The following is a 23,996-nucleotide window of genomic DNA, read 5'->3' on the forward strand; positions in this document are numbered from 1 at the left end:
CTCTTGAGGCAGTTAATCACTCTCACTACCTTAGGTCCACACCCTCAAAACATCTCTCAAAACTTCTCTCTCTTTAGTCCATGGAAGAAAAGAGTTCAGGCTGGGAGTTCTCCTTCCGTCAGCCCCAGGCAAGCCTGGGCAGGGCAGAATCCTATCATTACTTATTTATGACTGATACGGAATGGTTCCTCTCACCCAGAGCACTAGGAAAACTGCTCTGCGTTCGTCTTGCGTACCTCATCTTTTACCCCAGGAATTTTCTGGAAAGCATGGAACACCTCACACACTTTCAATAGTTGAGGAAGGGGTTTTATAAATATAGACTTCTGTATTTTTAAAATCTTCTATAATAACCTTTTATAACAATAATTGAGATACTCAAGCTTACAGAGCTCTGGGTGGGGAGAAGGATGAATTTGAGATTAACAGATACACACTAACTATATATAAAACAGATAAACAAGGGCCTACTATATAGCACAGGAACATTCAATATCTTATAATAACCTATAATAGAAAAGAAGCTGAAAAAGAATATATATGTGTGTGTGTGTGTGTAACTGAATCACTTTGCTGTACACTTAAAACACTACTGGGGAGCTTCCCTAGACAGTAAAATCGTCTGCTTGCAATGCTGGAGACCCGAGTTCAATCCCTGGGTGGGGAAGATCTGCTGGAGAAGGAAATGACAACGTACTCCAGTATTCTTGCCTAGAAAATTCCATGGATGGAGGAACCTCATAGGCTACTATCCACGGGGTCACAAAGAGTCAGACACGACTGAGTGACTTCGCTTTCACTTAAAACACTGTTAATAAATTATACTTCAATTAAAAAAAAAAAAATCACAGAGCTCTGTGTAGTAAAGCCAAGACTTGATCTAAAGTTTCCTGATTCCACAGGCACATTTCTTCTTAAGACCACACCAATCCATCCATGCATCCCATTCACACTTAAGAGGCACCCACCCGATGCCTAGAATTGTCCCAGACACTGGGGACGCAGTGGTGAACTTTACAGCAACAATCCTTGCCTGCATGGCACATCCAGCCCAGCAGTTCTTACCACGGATTGACAGAAAGGACTTCTGAATTACCTGCTCTCCTAAATCAGTGCCATTTCTCCACTCCAGTAGAGCAGAGACTCAAAAGCTGACCTTCAAACTATGGGCTAGCTTCGGACAGCAAAAACTATAAATATCCAAGAAAGGGCAAAGCTGACAGGAAGTGCCCCGGGCCACCAAACCCAGCCTTTCCAGTTGATTGATGGCATGCCAGCCAGGAGGAAATTCATCTGCACCTGCAGCCAGTGGCCCTGCCCTCAGGGCACTTTCTCCTCAAATCCCAAATCTCACCTTAAAAGCCGAACAGTCTGACTGGTGCTGCCGCTCAGCTTCCTGCAGCTTGACAAGCAAGTCCTGAACCGTCTTCCTCAAGCTCTCAACATCTTCATTTATATGGGTGTCCACCTATAGCCAGGAGAGGGACGAGAAGGTGAAGCCACTATGTGACTTGGTAAGACAAGGTCGCCCCATAATAAACACTTGTTAGACCGACTGGCCCAGACCACCCTCATGAAGGAATTTACATCGCATAAGGGAGTAAAGTTAGTCAGTCTTAGGCACCCAAGCATTCTAAGTTATTCATATGAAAACACACTCGTACCCTAAAGAACTCAACTAGCTTCCAATCCGGAGAAGGCAATGGCACCCCACTCCAGTACTCTTGCCTGGAAAATCCCATGGATGGAGGAGCCTGGTGGGCTGCAGTCCATGGGGTCGCTAGGAGTCGGACACGACTGAGCAACTTCACTTTCACTTTTCACTTTCATGCACTGGAGAAGGAAATGGCAACCCACTCCAGTGTTCTTGCCTGGAGAATCCCAGGGACGGGGGAGCCTGGTGGGCTGCCGTCTATGGGGTCGCACAGAGCCAGACACGACTGAAGCGACTTAGCAGCAGCAGCTTCCAGTCACCTCATTATTTTAGGACACACTACAGTAGCTTTTATATACTTGTCGATGGACTGATGACCAGGTATGTTTATGCCATCTTCACGTGTGTGTCCTACTTTTCCACCAGACTAGAGCCCTCTGAGAGCAGGGGCCATGATCCTCTTTAGACTTCAGCCCCCAAGGGCAAGGGCTGTGCCGTGCTGGTCAAGAGGGGCACAGCCCAAGAGCCATATCTTTTGTGGTTCTCTGTGCTGAGCACAGAGATCAGCAGATTAAGGGTTACTGACAGATGGGCAGCTTAGGGCAAAAGACCCAGTGAATCCAGGAATCAGATGCGGTGTAGGAAAAGGTGTCTCATTGAGGCTACTGTCTCCCCCAGACACACCCAAACTGGGGGTGGTTAGGGCTGAGTTGGCGTGTAGGAGCTCGCCTCCATTTCTGCCACACTTCAGTTACCAGCTCCCTCGAGTCTGGCAGAAGAGTCTCTCCCTGCCTTGCACAGTGGGAGGCAGCAGCACCTTCAAACCAGAGCACAGAGCTCAGCGGGGAAGAGAGGACAGTGTCCCAGGCGGTGTGTTATCACTGAGTCCTGTGGGCCTTGCTTCTCTAACTGGGAAATGGAGAAGACTCCTTACCACACCCTGCCTTCAAGGCTGCCTCAAAACTAAGTCAGATAATATCTTGGAGCTTGGAAGAAGAAAGGCTGAACAGATAGTGCCAGGTGTTACTATAACTTGTTGCTAACAGCATATTTGCCAAATATGGTGACTCAGGGGAAGAAAAAATCCAAACTGCACATCTAAAGTGAGTGGCTAGAATCACAACATTCCCAATCCAGCCATGAGTGACTTCCCTGGTGGTCCAGTGGCTAAGACTCTGTGCTCCCAATGCAGGGGCCCAGGTTTAATCCCTGGTCAGGGAACTAGATCTCACATGTCACAAGTAAGAGTTTGCATGCAGCAAATAAAGATCAAGACTTGCGGCAGCTAAAAAAATTCATTAAAAAAAAGATTCATCCAAATGTCATTCTTGTAAGACTCTTTGATGACATGGAAAAATTTCATGATACAGTATGAAGAGAATAAAAGGGAGTTATACAATTTTACATGTAGGAGCTAAAGACAAGAAAACTGATTTTAACACAGCAATGTAAACAGAACCCTAAACATATGGTGTTGGATGAAAAAGGAAAAAACAAATAGAGCGCAAGTCTATTCTGAAAATTAAAAACATACTTAATAGGCATATTTAAATTATATATTAAATATGTTAGAGTGAGCACCTTTCGGTCAGGTAGACCAAAAAAAAAAAAAAAAGCTGAAGCAGTGAGAGGCCTCTGTGGGCCCAGTGATGATAACGAGCTCTGAACTGAAGGGAAGGTCTGAGTCAGCTCTGCACTTGAGAGCCAAATACACCCAACACAAAAAATAACCGCCCAAGAAACAAGAACAAAGAACTGCTACAGATGGTCTAATCTCAATATCGTAAATATATATTTGCACTGAAGGGAAAACAAAGGCAAGTTCACCAAACTGATTTTTCTCTGGGTAGATTACAGTTGATATCTTTTTCTTCTTTCAACTTTTTCTATGTTTCTGAATTTCCCTAATTTTCTACAGTATGCATGTCTTGTATTATTACATAATCACAAAAAATATAACAACAAAAGTCATTTTTAAAAAAAGTATAGCCATGTGTTTGTCAATTATACTTTAATAAAGCTGGGGGGAGATTAAAAATACTATGTTGTTATTGAAAAGAATGAGACAGATTTGTGTATCGTTGTTGTTTACTTGCTCAGTCGTGTCCAGCTCTTTGCAACCCCGAGGACTGTAGCCTGCCAGGCTCCACTGTCCATGGGATTTCCCAGGCAAGAGTACTGGAGTGGGGTGCCTTTTCCTTCTCCAGGGGATATTCCCAACCCAAGGATCAAACCTGTGTCTCCTGCATTGCAGGCAGATTCTTTACCTCTGAGTCATTAGGGAAGCCCTAGATTTACATGTACTAACATGGAAAGTAGGCTACACTCTTCAGTTTAAAAAAAATTAAAAAACAAGAAGAAATAATGTATTATTTATCACAATCCCGTATTTGTAAAAAGCATGTGCATATTATATACATATATTTATATATATATATATATGATGCATGTCTATATATTAGTGTATACACATACACACACACACACACAAACACATATAGCTCTTAAATATGGATGCCTATGTACAGAAAAACACTCTAGAACTTTAAACTAGAAATATTAGAACTAATAGAACAGGCTAAATATTAGAATCAAGTGAAGAGCTTTTAAAAGTCCTAATGTAGAACTTCCCTGGGGGTCCAATGGTTAAGATTCCCTGCTTCCACTGAGGGGGTGAAGTTTTGATCCCTGGTCAGGAACTAAGATCCTGCATGCTACGTGGCATGCATGGTCAAAAAAAATTTTTTTAAGTCCTGATGCATAGGCCACATCTCAGATCCGTCAAATTACAGTCTCTAGGGACGGCACACAGGTACTGCATCCTTTAAAGCTCCCAAGGCCATCATAATAACAAACGGTGAGCACTGCTCTAAAGGGACCCACCCATGGGAATTCCCTGACGGTCTAATTAGGACTCTGCACTTTCACTGAGGAGGGCGCAGGTTTGATCCCTGGTCAGAGAACGAAGATCCCATAAGCCATGCAGTACAGCCAAAAAAATAAATAAATAAAAGGACCTACCCACTTCTGTTAACCATGGGTATTTACAAGGAGTGGAACTGGGGAAGCAGAATTTCTGCTTCATATGTTTCTCCTTTGTTTGCGTATTTACAGCCAGTAAACATCACTTTCATATTTAGTGAGACAGAGAGAGCAAGCAATAAACAAAAAGATAAGGAAGGTGTATTTCCTGCCTCTTGGCTAACCAGTAGTTGCCACTACTTTCCCTGTTACCTACCTCGGGTGGGCTGCTATACGTGGTCAGGGGACCTTCACTAAGGCCATTGGGCTTTTCTAGCACCACCTGTTCAAAGAAAAATCAAATTGGTAGTGAAAATAGCTGTTGTTGTTTAGTCACTCAGTTATGGCCAAGTCTTTGCGACCCCATGGACTGCAGCCCAGCAGGCTCCTCTGTCTATGGGATTCTCCAGGCAAGAATACTGGAGTGGGTTGCCATGTCCTCCCCTCCAGGGATATAGAGTAGTGTGTATGTGTGTAATCCCAAACTTCTAATGTATCCCTCCTCTCCTTTCCCCTTTTGTAACCATAAGTTTGTTCTATATGTCTGTGGGTCTATTTCTATTTTGTATATAAGTTTATTTGTATCACTTTTTAAAGATTCCATATAAACCATATTACGTGATATCTTGAAATATTATTTTTCTAAGAGTTCAAATCTTAGAAAGATTAAAAGGGAAAAGGAGGAGTGGGGGGAGAGGAAGAGGGAAAGAAAAAGAAGGGAGGAAAGAAAAGAAAAGACGTCTAGTGCTCTGTAGGAAAATGGAGAAAAGAGGGAGTGGAGAAACACGCACAGCCTTGAGAGAAAATACCTGAGCCTCATCAGGAGGAGGAAGGAAACCCCAGGCTAAAACCTTTCAGCAGACTGGAAAATGTGCCGGCCCATTCCCCGAAGCCCAGGAAACACAAGCAGCTGCCTGCCATAAACAGAGTTTCCCTTGCCCCTCGGGGATCCAGACAAGGTTTGACAAAACATAAATCAAACGGGGAAGCGGAGTTTGCTGCCATTCTTTCCAACCCAAAGCCTAATTAGTCATCATATGACTGCTGGTTTATATAAACAAGGGCCCTGGACTTCTGGGCTCTGCGCACATTAGGCTCTTCAATCACAAAACAAAGCACCTCCCACCAGCCAGATGTGAGCTCAGGCAGTGAAAGTCTTACCTGGAGCCAAAGCAAAGTGAATTAGGGGGTGTCCACCACACGAGCCTGGCACGTGCCCAAGGTGAAGGGTAACTGTGCTGGCTCTAGGTCACTTGTTCCCCTTAGGAGAACGAAGGCAGGGGCTACTGGAGAAGAACCACCCCACCCAAACTGAAAGCAGACGAAGGAGACACTGCCCGGAATCTAAGAGAGGATGAGGGTGAACTCATGGAAGAGACAGTTCTGCTCTCCTGGGGATATTTCTATCCTCAAATTTTTGAAGGACTAAAAAGCAGGATCCCAGGATCATCCATGCCAAGAAGGATTCTCCAATCAGTGTGGTCCAACAAACATTTACTGATGACCTTGTGCATCCCTGGTGGCTCAGCTGGCAAAGAATCCGCCTGCAATGTGGGAGACGTGGGTTCGATCCCTGGGTTGGGAAGATCCCCTCGAGAAGGGAACAGCTACCCGCTCCAGTATTCTGGGCTGGAGAATTCCATGGACTGTACAGGCCATGGGGTTGCAAAGAGTCAGACATGACTGAGCTGTTTTCACTTTGTGCATCCCAGACCCTGGACTGGGGTGTGGGCACAGAGACGAGGGTGCGAGAATGAACTCTCACCTGGAGAAGCTTCCTGTGCTAGGGTAGAGATAGCTCTAGACACACACAGTAACAGGCCAGGACCAAGACTTCCAATTTATACCACAAGCATCGCCAAATTAAGCAAGATCAACTTACAAGAAGTTTGGATTTATAGGGGGAAGGGACAAGATGGCTTGCCATTAATTGAATGATAATTTTATTGATATAAATTCAATTTCTTTTGTACATATTTTAGGGACAGGTATGCTTATATATAGGCTGACATGTGTGAATACAAGTGTCTATCTTCTGGAGAGCCCTAACAAGGTGTGAATGCTCAGAGAAGCCAGCATCACCTGTATTCTCAACTTTCCCAGTACTGGCATTAGATTTGGTAACCAATGGGTGACTGGTAAATGGCACAACTCCACCTCCTCAGTTTGGACCCGACTGTGGACCATTTCTTATTACCTGTATCTCCTGTTTATGGACAGAATCTCCTGGATCTCTGTCAAGTTTGCTACTTATATCCTCCCGGAGCTTCTGCAAGCAGTTCCTGGCCTGGGAGGAGAGGGCAAGGGGCTTTAGCTTCGGGAAAGAGAGCACAACAACTCACCCACCTCTGCGCCCTTTCCCAGCCCATACTCTGATGAGTCAAGTACTGTTCTCAGGGCTGGCTGGGAAAGCAGAGACTCTACTCAAGTGGGGCTGGAGTCCAGTCTCTCCTACAGAAGCAACAAAATAATAAAAAAATCCTGTCTTGGTGTATTTAACTTTCCAGTTGGGGAGACACACAACCCAATGTGATATGTTACGGCCACAAGTGCCAAGAAGAAATACGAGACAGGTTAAGGCTTAAGAAAAGTGAGGAAGCAAGGCTGGCACTTTAGATAGGATGACTGGGGGACAGCGCTAGGTGTATGGTGCTTAATAAGTATTTATTGATTAATGGAAGGGTCAGAAATGATATTAACACATGAGGGGGCATGGTGGCACTTTGGAGATATGAAGGAAGCAGAAGGGAGAAAATCAGAACCTATGAAAGAAGGGAGCCAAAAAATGTGAGGTTTAGAGAAACGACTTTGGTCATTTCCACAAAGGGAAGGGGTGCCCACCTCCTGGATATACTGGACCTCACTCTTCAGCTGGTTAATATTCTTCTCATGGATCATCTTATCTCCAGACCTCCCCTTCAAGTACACCTGAAATAAGGAAAACAACACTAATTAAGAAATCTCCAGTGGAAGTAACCTAAATGTCCATTGACAGATGAACAGATACAGAAGATGTGGTACAGGGGCTTCCCTGGTGGCTCAGTGGTAAAGAATCTGCCTGCTAATTCAGGAGACACAGGTTTAATTCCTGATCTGGGACGATCCCACATGCCATGGAGCAACTAAGCTCATGTGCCACAACTACTGAGCCTGTGCCCTAGAGCCCACGTGCCACAACTACTGAAGCCCTCACATACTAGAGCCTGTGCTCCACGACAAGAGAAGACACCACAGTGAGAATCCCACGCACCGCAGCTAGAGAGTGGCCCCTGCCTGCCACGACTACAGAAAAGCCCAAGTAGCAACAAAGACCCAGCACAGCCAAAACTAAATAAATACACAAAAACTGGGGGGAAAAGGAGGTGGTAGGTACATACACACACACACTAAAATATGACTCAGTCATAAAAAAGAATGAAGTAATGCCATTTGCAACAACATGGATGAACCCAGAGATTATCATACTAAGTGCAGTAAGCCAGAAAAATATCACATGAGATCACTTACAGGTGAAAATTAGAAAAATAAAATGATACAAATGAATTTATATACAATATAGAAATTGACCTGCAGACAGAAAACAAACTGATGGTTAGCAAAGGAGAAGGGGGGAAGGATAAACTAGGAGGTTGGGATTAACATATACACACTAGTGTATATAAAATAGATAAACAACAAGGACCTACGATACAGCACAGGGAGCCATGCTCAATATTTTGTAATAATCTATAAGGGAAAAGAATCTGAAAAAGATATCTGTAACTGAATCACTTTGCTGAAACTAACACATCATTGTAAATCAGCTATACTTCAATAAAAATTTTAGAAAAAGAAAAGAAACCTCCAGTTAAATTAACTCCACACAGGTAGCCTCATACACTGCTGTTCAGTTCAGTGGCTCAGACGTGTCCGACCCTTACACTGCTGGTGGGAGGGTAAATTGTCACCACCTTTCTGGGTGGTAATTTGGTGGTTCTGATCAGAAGACTTAAAACTATATTTACTCTTTGACCTACCAAAGCTATTTCTGGAAATTTATCCTAATGAAATAAATTGAGCTAAAAACTAGTATAGATACTTACATATATACATGTAAACTCATGAAAAGGGAATTGTAAAGGGGATTTACACATTTTTCTCTGTACACCATGCTTGACTTTTTTACAACTGAGAAAATATTTCTTTATTATTTATACTATAAAACATACACAAGTTAGTAATATATATACTTGACAAAATATCATTTATGGCTGCAAAAAGTAGAAATAGACAAAATGTTCAACAATAGGGGATTAAAGAAATTATAGGGTATGTGTATAATAGAATACTATGAAGTCATTTATGGATACAGAAGATATTATAAACTACCATTAAAGGGAGGCAAGCAAATTGTAGTATAAATATACAATACAATTTTTTAAAAATACAAACGTATAGGAAAATGTCTGAGAGGATACACAATAAAATGTTAACAATGATTATATTAATAGAATTAGGGGGTGGTAATGTAATGGCCACGTAAAGGCCATGTAATGACTTTGAATAAAAAAAATTAATTGAAAAGTATACAGGTTGGATAGGGTAAAACTATTCATAAATAACAAGATCTTGCATACAGAATAACCTAAGGAATTCAATAAGAAACTGTTAGAACAAATAAATGAATTCAGCAAGGTTGTAGGATAGAAGTACAATATATGAAAAAAAGTTATATTTCTATACACTATTAATAGCAATGAACAATCCAAAAGAAAAAAATCTAGAAATAAATTTAACAAAGTTCAAAACCTGCATTCTTAAAATTATAGAACATAACAGAGGCAAGAAATTACAGAACAGGAAATAAGAGAAGACCTTAAAAAGTGAACAAACATCCTATTTTCATGGATTAGAAAACTTAATATTGCTAAGATGGCAATACTCCCCAAACTGAACTACAAATTCAACACAATTCTTATGAAGATCCAAGCTGGTTTCTTTGCAGAAACTGACAAACTAATCCTAAAATTCATATGGAAATTACTACAAAGCTACAGAAGTCAAGACAGCATGGGGCTGATATAGGATAAACACATAGATCAATGGTATACAAAATGTCCAGAAGTAATAATTACATACTTTGATTTTTGTCAACTGATTTTTGACAAGTGTGCCAAGTAACAGTCTTTTCAACAACCGAGGCTGGTAAAAACAGACATCATGTGCAAAAAAATGAAGTTGAGTTCGTCCGGGACTCCAGAGCCGAGCGGGAGCGTCTGGGGGACCTCGTTCGACCGAGTAGCAGAGGCACCGCCCGCGTCCCGCCGCCGCTTCCCGGCGACTCCTGCGCCGCCCAGGAGAGCGAGCTCCGAGCATCTTGTAGTGCGGCCACTCTTCGGGGTCAGGAGCGGGGAAACCGAGTGCAAGAAACCCCCGGACCCGAACTCAACCTCTTCCCGCCGCGCGAATCATCATGACCCACTTCAACAAGGGCCCTTCCTATGGGCTTTCGGCCGAGGTCAAGAACAAGATTGCTTCCAAGTATGATCATCAGGCAGAAGAAGATCTCCGCAATTGGATAGAAGAGGTGACAGGCATGAGCATTGGCGCCAACTTCCAGCTGGGCTTGAAAGACGGCATTATCCTCTGCGAACTCATAAACAAGCTACAGCCAGGCTCAGTGAAGAAGGTCAATGAGTCCTCATTAAACTGGCCTCAGTTGGAGAATATCGGCAACTTTATTAAAGCTATTCAGGCTTATGGCATGAAGCCACATGACATATTTGAAGCAAATGATCTTTTTGAGAATGGAAACATGACCCAGGTTCAGACTACGTTGGTGGCCCTAGCAGGTCTGGCCAAAACAAAAGGATTCCATACAACCATTGACATTGGAGTTAAGTATGCAGAAAAACAAACAAGACGTTTTGATGAAGGAAAATTAAAAGCTGGCCAGAGTGTAATTGGTTTGCAGATGGGAACCAACAAATGCGCCAGCCAAGCAGGTATGACAGCCTATGGGACGAGGAGGCACCTTTATGATCCCAAAATGCAAACTGACAAACCTTTTGATCAGATCACAATTAGCCTGCAAATGGGCACCAACAAAGGAGCCAGCCAGGCGGGAATGTTAGCACCGGGTACCCGAAGAGACATCTACGATCAGAAGCTAACATTACAACCCGTGGACAACTCGACGATTTCCCTACAGATGGGTACCAACAAAGTCGCTTCCCAGAAAGGAATGAGTGTGTATGGGCTTGGGCGGCAAGTGTATGATCCCAAATACTGTGCTGCTCCCACAGAACCTGTCATTCACAACGGAAGCCAAGGAACAGGAACCAATGGGTCAGAAATCAGTGATAGTGATTATCAGGCAGAATACCCCGATGAATATCATGGCGAGTACCAAGATGACTACCCCAGAGATTACCAGTATGGTGACCAAGGCATTGATTATTAGATTCACAGAGGAGCTCAGTATTTAGCCCATTGTTTTTATTCAGTGAGAACCAAGCTAGCCTTGAGTAATTTTTATCTTGTCTTCCTAAAACACTATCATGCTTATTGTACCTAAAGGAACTATTGCCTTACATACATTCCTTTTTCCTTTTTCTGCCTCTTCCCTAAATAGTTGCCTTTTAGTGCTGTGGCAGTTAAATCCTACAGCATAACCAATAACTCACATATGAAGTAAAAAGGAATACTGTGAAAGGGGAGTACTCTTGTACAGTCAATTCTTTCATTAAAAATCTATGCATTTTTACAGTCCTCTACTTAAACTGGTATTTTCAAACAATAGGAAGCCTTTTTTTTTTACAGTTTAGTATCTTGTTTCTACATGGAAGACTAAACATGCTTATAGCTAAATGTGGTCTTTGCCAACTAAATTTAAGATGCAGCGTTTTAGAAATTTACATATCAATGTTTCTACAGTATTGTTTGCTAATTTTTAAATAAAGTCCTGATCAGTGTGCAAAAAAAAAAAAAAATGAAGTCACATCATACACAAAAATTAACCCAAATGGATCATAGACCTATGCATAAGAGCTAAAACTATAACTCTCTGAAAAAGTATGGGGATAAGTCTTTGTGACCTTTGGTTAGGCAAAGTCTTCTTAGATACAATACCAAAAGCACAGTAACAATGTTCATCGCAGCACTGTTTATAATAGCCAGGACATGGAAGCAACCTAGATGTCCATCGGCAGATGAATGGATAAGAAAGCTATAGTACATATACAAAATGGAGTATTACTCAGCCATTAAAAAGAATACATTTGAATCAGTTCTAATGAGGTGGATGAAACTGGAGCCTATTATACAGAGTGAAGTAAGCCAGAAGGAAAAACACCAATACAGTATACTAACGCATATATATGGAATTTAGAAAGATGGTAACAATAACCCTGTGTACGAGACAGCAAAAGAGACTGATGTATAGAACAGTCTTATGGACTCTGTGGGAGAGGGAGAGGGTGGGAAGATTTGGGAGAATGGCATTGAAACATGTAAAATATCATGTATGAAACGAGATGCCAGTCCAGGTTCAATGCACGATACTGGATGCTTGGGGCTAGTGCACTGGGACGACCCAGAGGGATGGTATGGGGAGGGAGGAGGGAGGAGGGTTCAGGATGGGGAACACATGTATACCTGTGGCGGATTCATTTTGATATTTGGCAAAACTAATACAATTATGTAAAGTTTTAAAAATAAAATTAAATTTAAAAAAATTAAAAAAAAAAGATTAGAACAACGTAATTAACAGAGAAATAGTTACTTGCTGCAAGTAGCATCAGACTCTTGCATGCTTACTGGATTTTTTTTTTAATGTTGCTGGAAATGACTTGCTGGACGTTATTAGCTTCCAGCTAAAGAGGGTTACGCATGAAAGCTCCAAGAAAAGCCAAAAAGTGATTAGGTGGCACAAGAATAATAAAATAAACACATAAGTACACAAATGCATATATACATGGATACATACATACATAAAGGGATCAAATACTTCTCTGCTCTGTCCTTTACGAAAAGGGAGGAAAAATTAAAAAGATCATGCTGTATGCTAGAAATTAACAAAACACTGTCAATCAACTATATATACTTCAATAAAATAATTTAAAAAAAAAGCACAGTAACAAAAGAAAAAATATATATAAATTGGATTTCAACAAATTAAAAATTTTTGTTTCAAAGGACATCATCAAGAAAGAAAAAAAAAAAAAAAACCACACAGATTGGGAAAAAATTAAAAATTTTTTCCAGAACATTTATCTGATAAGCACTTACTATCTGGAATATATAAAAGAACACTTACACTGTAACAATTAAAGCACAATTGGATTTTTAAAGAGCAAAGGATTTGAACAAATATTTTTCCAACGAAGATATACAAACAGGCAATAAGCATATGAAAAGATGTCATTAGGGAAATGCAAATTAAAACCACCATAGGACACCACTTCACATCCACTAGGATGGCAATAATCAAAAAAAATGGATAATAACAAGTGTTAATGAGGATATACAGAAATTGAAACCCACATATATAACTGGTGGGAATACAAAATAGAGCAAATGCTTTGGAAAAATGTCTGGTAGTTTCTCAAAAGATTAAATATAAATATAGAATTACCATATGACCTAGCAATTTCACTACTGCTAGGTATATACCAAGAGAATTGAAAACACATGTTCACCTAAAAACTTGTACATGAATATTCAAAGCAGCATCATTCATAAAAGCAAGAGAGTAGAAACAACCCAAATGCCCATCAATTGATGAATGGGTAACAAAATATAATATATTCATTCAAGGGAATATGATTCAGCCATTAAAAGCAGTGAGTACTGATGTATGTTACAATATGGCTGATCCCTGAAAATACTCTGCTAAATGAAAGAAGCCAGACACAAAAGGCCACATGAGTCCATTTATATAAAATGTCTGAAGTGAAGTGAAGTGAAGTCACTCAGTTGTGTCCGACTCTTTGCAACCCCATGGACTGTAGCCCACCAGGCTCCTCCGTCCATGCGATTCTCCAGGCAAGAATACTGGAGTGGGTTGCCATTTCCTTCTCCAGCGGATCTTTCCGACCCAGGGATTGAACCCAGGTCTCCCATATTGCAGGCAGATGCTTTAACCTCTGAGCCACCAGGGAAGCCCATATGAAATGTCTGCTGCTGCTAAGTCACTTCAGCTGTGTCCGACTCTGTGCAACCCCATTGACTGCAGCCCACCAGGCTTCTCCATCCATGGGATTCTCCAGGCAAGAACACTGGAGTGGGTTGCCATTTCCTTCTCCATATAAAATGTCTAGAAAGGACAAATCCATAGAGACAGAAGGTACTGATAGAACTGTGGTGATCACCAGGGGCTAGAAGGAGTGACTGAAAAAGTTCTGAAATTAGTAGTAGTGATGGCTGCACAACTCTATGAATATATCAAAAACTACTGAATTGTACACTTTAACTGAGTTAATTGTATGGTATGTGAACTACATCTCAAAAAGTTGTTTTTAGAAAAGAAACTTTTAATTTTTTTAAATTGTTTTAATTGCCTTAATTAAACAAAGATTATTTCAATTAAAAAAAAAAAAGTTCCGTAAACACACTTTTTACCTGTCTCCACAGTTTTCAGCAGCTGACATGAATACAGACAGTAGATAAGCACCTGGAAAGGCCATCTCATCCATTCCCCTGCCAAGTGCCAGGTGGCACTAGAGCCACCATAGCCTGATTGTGATCTCCTGGTGTTAATTAAGATCTTTCCAGGAGACAGACAGCCAAGAACTAGTATCACAGATCTGGTTCTTCCCAGTCAAACCACAAGGCCCTTTGGTGAAGGCAGCCATTTCCTCTCCTGTGTCTGCAGGGAGAAAGAGAGGAGGGAGAAACCATGAAAGTGAACTAAGCCTACCTTAATGATCTCTTCGTGTCCATCATTGGACTCCACCAGTTCTGAGGCCAGAGAATGACTAGTTGAGCGGCTGGACACCATGGCATAGGTCTTCCTGCCCGCCTGCCAGAGAGAGGGAAAGAAAAGTGGATCAGAAACCATACGACCAGCACTGAACTTCTGCCCCTCAACCAATGCAGAACTGCTGCTCAAAAGACTTGAAGGGTTAGTCCAATGTTTCCCTGCAAAAATTCATTTCAGAACCTCAACCTGAAGCCACAGTATGAATGCAGCAGCAGCAAGAACACAGGATGGGAGAATTAGTTGAAATTGCAGGTTAGTTTTAATTGTAATGGGGGCCTCTACATCCCCAAAGCAAGGCACGATGCTGAGGTCGGCTGGCTTTGTCTGAAAGGAGATGCTCCCAGGCAGCAGAGGAGATGGTTCCAGCCAGCACTGGGCTGAGGAGTCAGCAGCAAGGAAGGAGAACTGGCAGAGACGAGGAGGCCTCGCTCCACCAGCCATCTCGATACCTTCTGGGCTATGCGTTCAAGTTCATCTCCTGTCAGTTCACTCTGGAGAGTCAGCCTGAGCACGTCCACGCTGCCCTAATAATGACAATCACAGCAACAATAATCTCTCACTTTACAGTCTACTATCAGTACACATGCACTTTTGCCAGTCCTGTAGAGTGGGTTTTATTATTGCCATTTCATAGACAAGAAAAGCTGAGGTCAGAGAGGTACATCAGCTTGCCCAAGGTCAGTTCACTCTTGGGTGATGAGGATGTCTCCAGGGACTCTGACAGTGTTCTTCACACAGCACATTGTGTGCGTTCTCCTTTCCCCACTGTTCAGAAGGCATCCCTGGATTGGTCATCCCCAGTTCAGAACTTCTGCACCTGACATCCACCCAGGAAGTTACTGATTCCCTTTACAAGACTAGGATATCTTTCCTGAACCAAATCATAGGAAGGTACCTGAATCCAAACCCCTATTTCTATGAGCCACACAGAAATTATCCAGAAGAAAGCAGGCGATACAGTAGATCAGCCTAATTTCAAAGGAAGAAGCAGGTGTTCTTTCGTAACTTAAAGAAGGTTTAAAAACCTTCTTTTCATTGTGAGGAAAATAGAAAACCTGAGGGGGAAAACATGCAAGAAGAGGGAAAAGTGGTGGGCTGGAGATCTGGGGAGATAACAACATTGAGAGAGGATCAGCAAGGCAGAATGCACCAAACCCTGCCAGTAACCCGTGTAACACGTACAGGTAGACAAGAGGCTTAGCAACTCTGGATCCGTGTATCTCACTAGAAAAATAAGGGTTGAACTAAGTATCTCTAAGGCTCCTTCCATATTTGATATTATAACAGCATAAAGAGGAGTACATGCCTCTCGCAGCTAATGATGGGAAGATGGGTGCTGAACTAGCCAAGACAAAAGTGACTTTCAGGTCATCTGGTCATACCCCGCCATGAGGTCCAGAAGTATAAATATCATCTTACTCTTAACAGTTTTGAGGAATCCTCCTAACCTTTCAAATATCTGATGGAGCGACAGGAGGAAGAAAGAATGGAGCAGCAGCGGCGCTTTGCTGGAGCAGCTGTGAAGAGACACCCCACGTCCAAGGTAAGAGAAACCCCAGTAAGACGGTAGGCGCTGAGAGAGCGCATCAGAGGGCAGACAGACTGAAACCACAATCACAGACAACTAGCCAATCTGATCACACGGACCACAGTTTGTCAAATTCAAGGAAACTAAGCCATGCTGTGTGGGGCCACCCAAGATAGACGGGTCATGGTGGAGAGGTCTGACAGACTGTGGTCCACTGGAGAAGGGAATGGCAAACCACTTCAGTATTCTTGCCTTGAGAACCCCATGAACAGTATGAAAAGGCAAAATGATAGGATACTGAAAGAGGAACTCCCCAGGTCAGTAGGAGCCCAATATGCTACTGGAGATCAGTGGAGAAATAACTCCAGAAAGAAGGAAGGGATAGAGCCAAAGCAAAAACAATACCCAGTTGTGGATGTGACTGGTGATAGAAGCAAGGTCCGATGCTGTAAAGAGCAATATTGCATAGGAACCTGGAATGTCAGGTCCATGAATCAAGGCAATATGGAAGTGGTCAAACAGGAGATGGCAAGAGTGAACATCGAAATTCTAGGAATCAGCAAACTAAGTTGGACTGGAAAGGGTGAATTTAACTCAGATGACCCTTATATCTACTACTGTGGGCAGGAATCCCTTAGAAGAAATGGAGTAGCCATCATAGTCAAAAAAGAGTCCAAAATGCAGTACTTGGATGCAATCTCAAAAACGACAGAATGATCTCTGTTCATTTCCAAGGCAAACCATTCAATAACACGGTAATCCAAGTCTATGCCCCGATCAGTAATGCTGAAGAAGCTGAAGTTGAATGGTTCTATGAAGACTTACAAGACCTTTTAGAACTAACACCCAAAAAAGATGTCCTTTTCATTATAGGGGACTGGAATACAAAAGTAGGAAGTCAAGAAATACCTGGGGTAACAGGCAAATTTGGCCTTGGAGTACAGAATGAAGCAGGGCAAAGGCTAATAAGAGTTTTGCCAAGAGAATGCACTGGTCATAGCAAACACCCTCTTCCAACAACACAAAAGAAGACGCTACACATGGACATCACCAGATGGTCAACACCGAAATCAGAGTGATTATATTCTTTGCAACCAAAGGTGGAGAGGCTCTATACACTCAGCAAAAATAAGATCAGGAGCTGACTGTGGCTCAGATCATGAACTCCTTATTGCCAAATTCAGACTTAATCTGAAGAAAGTGGGGAAAACCACTAGATCATTCAGGTATGACCTAAATCAAATCCCTTATGATTATACAGTGGAAGTGAGAAAAAGATTTAAGGGACTAGATCTCATAGACAGAGTGCCTGATGAACTACGGACAGAGATTCATGACATTGTACAGGAGACAGGGATCAAGACCATCCCCAAGAAAAAGAAATGAGAAACAGCAAAATGGTTGTCTGAGGAGGCCTTACAAATAGCTGTGAAAAGAAGAAAATCGAAAAGCAAAGGAAAAAAGGAAAGAAATACCCATTTGATGGAGAAGGCAATGGCACCACACTCCAGTACTCTTGCCTGGAAAATCCCATGGACAGAGGAGCCTGGTGGGCTGCAGTCCATGGGGTTGTGAAGAGTCAGACATGACTGAGCGACTTCACTTTCACTCTTCACTTTCACGCATTGGAGAAGGCAATGGCGACCCACTCCAGTGTTCTTGCCTGGAGGATCTCAGGGATGGGGGAGCCTGATGGGCTGCTGTCTATGGGGTCACACAGAGTCGGACATAACTGAAGTGACTTAGCAGCAGCAGCAGCATACCCATTTGAATACAGAGTTCCAAAGAACAGCAAGGAGAGATAAGAAAGCCTTCTTCAGTGATCAATGCAAAGAAATAGAGGAAAACAATAGACTAGGAAAGACTAGAGATCTCTTCAAGAAAATTAGAGATAACAGGGGAATATTTCATGTAAAGATGGGCTCAATAAAGGACAGAAATGGTATGGACCTAACAGAAGCTGAAGATATTAAGAAGAGGTGGCAAGAATACACAGAAGAACTGTACAAAAAAGATCTTCATGATCCAGATAATCACGATGGTGTGATCACTCACCTAGAGCCAGACATCCTGGAATGTGAAGTCAAGTGGGCCTTAGAAAGCATCACTACAAAGCTAGTGGAGGTGATGGAATTCCAGTTGAGCTATTTCAAATCCTAAAAGATGATGCTGTGAAAGTGCTGCACTCAATATGCCAGCAAATTTGGAAAACTCAGCAGTGACCACAGGACTGGAAAAGGTCAGTTTTCATTCCAATCCCAAAGAAAGGCAATGCCAAAGAATGCTCAAACTACCACACAATTGCACTAATTTTACACGCTAGTAAAGTAATGCTCAAAATTCTCCAAGTCAGGCTTCAGCAATATGTGAACCGTGAACTTCCTGATATTCAAGCTGGTTTGAGAAAAGGCAGAGGAACCAGAGATCAAACTGCCAACATCCACTGGATCATGGAAAACGCAAGTGAGTTCCAGAAAAACATCTATTTTTGCTTTATTGACTATGCCAAAGCCTTTGACTGTGTGGATCACAATAAACTGTGGAAAATTCTGAAAGAGATGGGAATACCAGACCACCTGACTTGCCTCTTGAGAAACCTATATGCAGGTTAGGAAGCAACAGTTAGAACTGGACATGGAACAACAGACTGGTTCCAAATAGGAAAAGGAGTACGTCAAGGCTGTATATTGTCACTCTGCTTATTTAACTTATATGCAGAGTACATCATGAGAAATGCTGGACTGGAAGAAGCACAAGCTGGAATCAAGATTGCCAGGAGAAATATCAATAACCTCAGATATGCAGATGACACCACCGTTACGGCAGAAAGTGAAGAACTAAAGAACCTCTTGATGAAAGTGAAAGAAGAGAGTGAAAAAGTTGGCTTAAAGCTCAACATTCAGAAAACAAAGATCATGGCATCTAGTCCCATCACTTCATGGGAAATAGATGGGGAAACAGTAGAAACCGTGGCTGACTTTATATTTTTGGGGCTCCAAAATCACTGCAGATGGTGATTGCAGCCATGAAATTAAAAGACGCTTACTCCTTGGAAGGAAAGTTATGATCAACCTAGACAACATATTAAAAAGCAGAGACTACTTTGTCAACAAAGGTCCATCTAGTCAAGGCTATGGTTTTTCCTCTAGTCATGTATGGATGTGAGAGTTGGACTATAAAGAAAGCTGAGCACCGAAGAATTGATGCTTTTGAACTGTGGTGTTGGAGAAGACTCTTGAGAGTCCCTTGGACTGCAAGGAGATCCACCCAGTTCATCCTAAAGGAAATCAGTCCTGGGTGTTCATTGGAAGGACTGATGTTGAAGCTGAAACTCCAATATTTTGGCCACCTGATGCAAAGAGCTGACTCATTTGAAAAGACCCTGATGTTGGGAAAGATTGAGGGCAGGAGGAGAAGGGGACGACCGAGGATGAGATGGTTAGATGGCATCACCAACTCAATGGACATGAGTTTGGGTAAATTCTGGGAGTTGGTGATGGACAGGGAAGCATGGTGTGCTGTGGTTCATGGGGTCACAAAGAGTCAGACATGACTGAGCAAATGAACTTAACTGAACTCTTAACAGTTTTGAGGAATCCTCCTAACCTTCCAAATATCTGATGGAGTGACAGGAGGAAGAAAGAATAGACTCTGCCCAGAAAGCTGGGCGAAGCTTCTCTGGGAGGCAACAGATCTTCCTCCACAAGAAAGAACAAATGGGTGGAGAAGTAATCAGCCTCTGTAATCAGATACCCTGTGTTCACCCTATAAAATGGAAACACTACCATCCAACTACTAGCTTTTTTGTTTAAGATTAACTGAAAATATATGGAGGTTGTTCTCTGCCACTTAAGAGTGTATGCTTAGTCACTCAGTCATGTCTGACTCCTTGAGACCCCATGGACTGTAGCCTGCTAGGCTCCTCTGTCCATGGGATTCTCCAGACAAGAATACTGGAGTGGGTTGCTAGTTCCTTCTCCAGGTACCTTGCTAACCCAGGGATGGAGCCCAAGTCTCTTGTGTCTGCTGTACTGCAGGTAGATTCTTTACCAGCAGAGCCATTGGGGAAGCCACATAAGAGGAAAGTATTCAAATATTAGCCTCTTCCCAGTTCTTGGAACAAGCCCAAATACAAGAAAGTTTGAAGACACTCCCATATGGCCCTTAAGACTTACCAAACCTGGCAATGTAGCTAGCTTTTACAAAAACACTTGAGTGAGTGAGTGAGTGAAGTCGCTCAGTCATGTCCGACTCTTTGCAACCCCATGGACTGTAGTCTATCAGGCTCTTCCGTCCATGGGATTTCCCAGGCAATAGTATTGGAGTGGGTTGCCATTTCCTTCTCCAGAGTATCTTCCTGACCCAGGGATCAAACCCGGATCTCCCTCATTGTAGACAGACGCTTTACCATCTAAGCCACCACGGAAGTCCTTAATTCCTATCAAATAAAACCCAGACCCTTAGTGTGGCTTTTAAGGCTCTCTACAATCTGAGTCAATTCGCCTCTGCTGTCACTGGTCTTCACTGCCCCTGGTCCAAAATGCCCCATGCTTTCCTACTTTAGTAACTTCACTCTCTTAATTTCCTTTGCCTAACTGTTCTTTCTTCTTATTTTCACCAGGGGCACCTGTGAGTCCCTCAAGAGTTTGCATTCAACTGCCACATCTTCCATGACACTTCCCTACATCCTGCGGGAAACACATACTCTCTTCCCTGTGCTCCCTCTGCTTCACAAGGCCTCTGGTGGCAAGTGCCTCTCACTTATTTGAGAGCCATGTGATCTTCTAACTGTTAACTCCTTGTGGGCAGCTGTCTGCCACAGCCCCTAACAAAGGTAAGCCTTATCTGAATGCGTAGTGAGTGTTCCACGACATCTAGGTCAAGAGAACATTACCAAAAAAAGAAGAAATGATTTCAAAATAGCCAAGTGAAAGTGAAAGTCACTCACTTGTGTCCAACTTTGTGACCCCAAGGAGTATACAGTCCATGGAATTCTCCAGGCCAGAATACTGGAGTGGGTAGCCATTCCCTTCTCCAGGGGATTTTCCCAACCCAGGGATCGAACCCAGGTATCCTGCATTGCAGGCGGATTCTTTACCAACTCAACCACCAGTGAAGCCCAAAATAGCCAAAGTGGCTGCTAACTCTTTTCCGCAGTACACAGGCATGCACTTTGATTAAAGCATAGTCTCGGGAGTTCCCTGATGATCCAATGGTTAGGATTTGATGCTTTCACTGCCACATCCTGGGTTCAGCCATGGCATTTTAACTGGAAGAGCACAGACTAGTCTGGATTTGGGCCTTGAGAGGTCATCTCCTCTATTTGTGTCATCAGAATCTCAGTTGGAGACAAGAAAGAAAGTTGAAGAAGTACTCAACTTGCTGAAAGAAATAATGGCTGAAAGACAAAGAAAACAAACAACAAACAAAAATAAAATAGCAGGCTTACCATACCAATAATTACACTAAATGTACACAGTCTAAATACATCACTTAAATACAGATTGGCAGGAATTCCCTGCTGGTCCGATGGTTAGGACTCCATACTTTCCCCCAGCCTAGACCCCTGACTGGGAAACTAAGATCCAGTAAGCTGTACAACCACAACCAAAAAATAAAAAGCAGGTTGGCAGAATAGATTTTTTAAAATGACTCATTACATGCTGTCTATAAGAAACATATTCAATACTTTAAATATAAAAATATAGACTGGTTGAAGTAAAAGAATGGGAAAAGATATATCATGCAAATATTAATCAAAGGAAAGCAGGAGTGCTATGTTAATATCAGATGAAGTAGATAGAAGACTTCAGAGCAAAGAGAATTACCATAAATAGAAAACGACGTTACGTAATGTAATCCACACAGAAGACAGAGCAATCCCAAATGTATATTCACCAAACACCAAGCTGCAAAATATGTGAAACAAAACCTAATAGAACAAATCCACAATTATAGTTAGAGACTTCAATACCTATCCCTCAACAACTGACAGAGCAATTGGGGCGGGGGAAATTAGCGAGAATATATAAGAACTCAACAACACCATCAACCAGCAAGATCTAATCAACATTTACAGAATACTCCACCCAACAGCAGCAGAATACACATTGTTTTCATGGATCTATGGAACACATACTAAGACAGACCATAATCTGGACTATGAAAAAGCTCAACAAATTTGAAAGAACTGAAATCATACAGAGGACGTTATATGACCACAATGGATTCAAACCAGAAATAAATAGCAGAAGGATAATGGGAAATTTTCCAAACACTAGGCAACTGAACAACATACTTCTAAATAATCTTTGGGTCAAAAAGACACTGTCAAAGGAAATTTTTAAAAATCGCTGAACTGAAAGAAAATGAAAAACCAAAACATCAACATTTGTGGGATATAGCTAAAGTAGTTCTTTAGAGAGGGAAAGCAAGAGAAACTCCCTTTAAAGAGAGGGAAATTCATAGCACTAAATGTATGTATTAGATGAAAAGAAAGTCTCAAATCAATAATTTAAGCTCCCACTACAAGAATTTAGGGAAAAAAAAAAACAAAACTCAAAGCAAGCAGGGAAAAGGTCTTAATAAAAATAAGAGCATGGATAAATAATATTTAACACAGAACAACAATAGAAAAAAACCAATGAAACAAAGAGCTATTCTTTGAAAGGATCAATGAAATTCATAACTTCAAATAAGACTGACAAAGAAGAAAACAGAGAGACATAAATACCAATATCAGGAATGAAACACAATATTTCTACAGAACTTGGAGGTATTAAAAGTATAAGGTAATACTATGAACAACTCTATGAGCATAAATTTGACAATTTAGAAAAACGAATCAATTATTCAAAAAAATATGAACTACTGAAGTTCTTCATCTAATATGACATAGGTAATATGAATAGCCTTATAACTATTAAGGAAATTTAAATCATAATTTTAAAATTCTCAGAGGAGTTCCATGGTGACCTAGTCATTAGGATTCCAGGCTTTCACTGCCATGGCCTGGGTTCAGTCCCTGGCTGGGGAACTGACATCCCACAAGCCATGTGGCAGAGCCAAAAAAAAAAAAAAAAATTCCCTAAGAAGAAATATCCAGGCCCAGATGACTCCACTGGAGAATTCTATGAAGTATTTTAAAAATTAGCACCAATACTATTTCTACATAATCTCATCCAGAAAATAAGAGGAAGGACACTTTCAAATTCATTTATGAAAGCTATTCTTATTGTGGCACCAAGACCAAAGACAATTTTGAAAAGAAAACAAAACCCAAAAAACTACAAACTAATATCTCTCATAAATACAAAGATTTTATTCCCTAACGTTTTGTTAGAACATGGGTAAAAGACATGAAAAGATATTTCACTGAAGAAAATATACGGGTGGCAAATAAGCATGTAAAAAGATGTTCAACATCATTAGTCATTAAAGAAAGGCAAATTAAAACCACAGTGAGATATCATTACACACTTATTAGAATGGCTAAAACAAAGACCACAGCACCAAATGCTGGCAAGGATGCAGAGAAACTGGATCACTCACACGTTGCTGGTGGGAATATAAAGTGACACAGCCACTCTGAAAAATAGTTTGGAATTTCTTTAAAAACTAAACATACAATCACCATATGACCCAGGAATTATACTCCTGGGCATTTATCACAAAGAAATGTAGACTTACATTCACACAAAAAATTGCACACTTGAGGTGGAAGGTGCGAGGAAGGTTCAAGAGGCAGGGGACATATGTATACCAATGGCTGATTCATGTTATGTATGGCAGAAACCAACACAGTATTGTAAAGCAATTATCCTCCACTTAAA

The 23,996-nt window shown here is 41.7% G+C and overlaps 2 protein-coding genes and 1 non-coding gene across 8 annotated transcripts in view; 2 read left to right on the plus strand and 1 right to left on the minus strand.

Annotated features, from left to right (window-relative positions):
* The window catches only part of TUFT1 (tuftelin 1), a 50,125-nt gene that overhangs the window by 10,143 nt on the left and 15,986 nt on the right, over positions 1-23,996 (minus strand). The window contains exons 2-7 of one of the 6 annotated variants that reach the window (XM_061406692.1): positions 15,086-15,160; positions 14,574-14,675; positions 7,517-7,603; positions 6,873-6,962; positions 4,893-4,958; positions 1,355-1,468 (exon numbers count right to left, since the gene is read on the minus strand). In XM_061406692.1, the coding sequence (XP_061262676.1) occupies positions 1,355-1,468; positions 4,893-4,958; positions 6,873-6,962; positions 7,517-7,603; positions 14,574-14,675; positions 15,086-15,160 (534 nt within the window). The remainder of the gene's footprint in view (positions 1-1,354; positions 1,469-4,892; positions 4,959-6,872; positions 6,963-7,516; positions 7,604-14,573; positions 14,676-15,085; positions 15,161-23,996) is intronic. The other 5 variants (XM_061406710.1, XM_061406720.1, XM_061406701.1 and 2 more) reach the window with 5 other exon arrangements.
* Positions 2,804-2,875, plus strand: TRNAG-CCC (transfer RNA glycine (anticodon CCC)). Its single transcript has one exon. It is a non-coding gene; the product is annotated as a tRNA-Gly (tRNA).
* LOC133241364 (calponin-3-like) lies at positions 9,935-11,606 on the plus strand. Its single transcript, XM_061406747.1, has one exon. It carries the CDS (start codon positions 10,128-10,130, stop codon positions 11,115-11,117), a length of 990 nt encoding a protein of 329 aa, XP_061262731.1. The 5' UTR covers positions 9,935-10,127; the 3' UTR covers positions 11,118-11,606.

The sequence above is a fragment of the Bos javanicus genome, chromosome 3, assembly GCF_032452875.1.
Source record: "Bos javanicus breed banteng chromosome 3, ARS-OSU_banteng_1.0, whole genome shotgun sequence".
NCBI lineage: Eukaryota > Metazoa > Chordata > Mammalia > Artiodactyla > Bovidae > Bos > Bos javanicus.

Bases quoted from the DNA above. Each gene is read 5' to 3' on its own strand.
- LOC133241364 (XM_061406747.1), top strand. From the start codon at position 10,128: ATGACCCACTTCAACAAGGGCCCTTCCTATGGGCTTTCGGCCGAGGTC.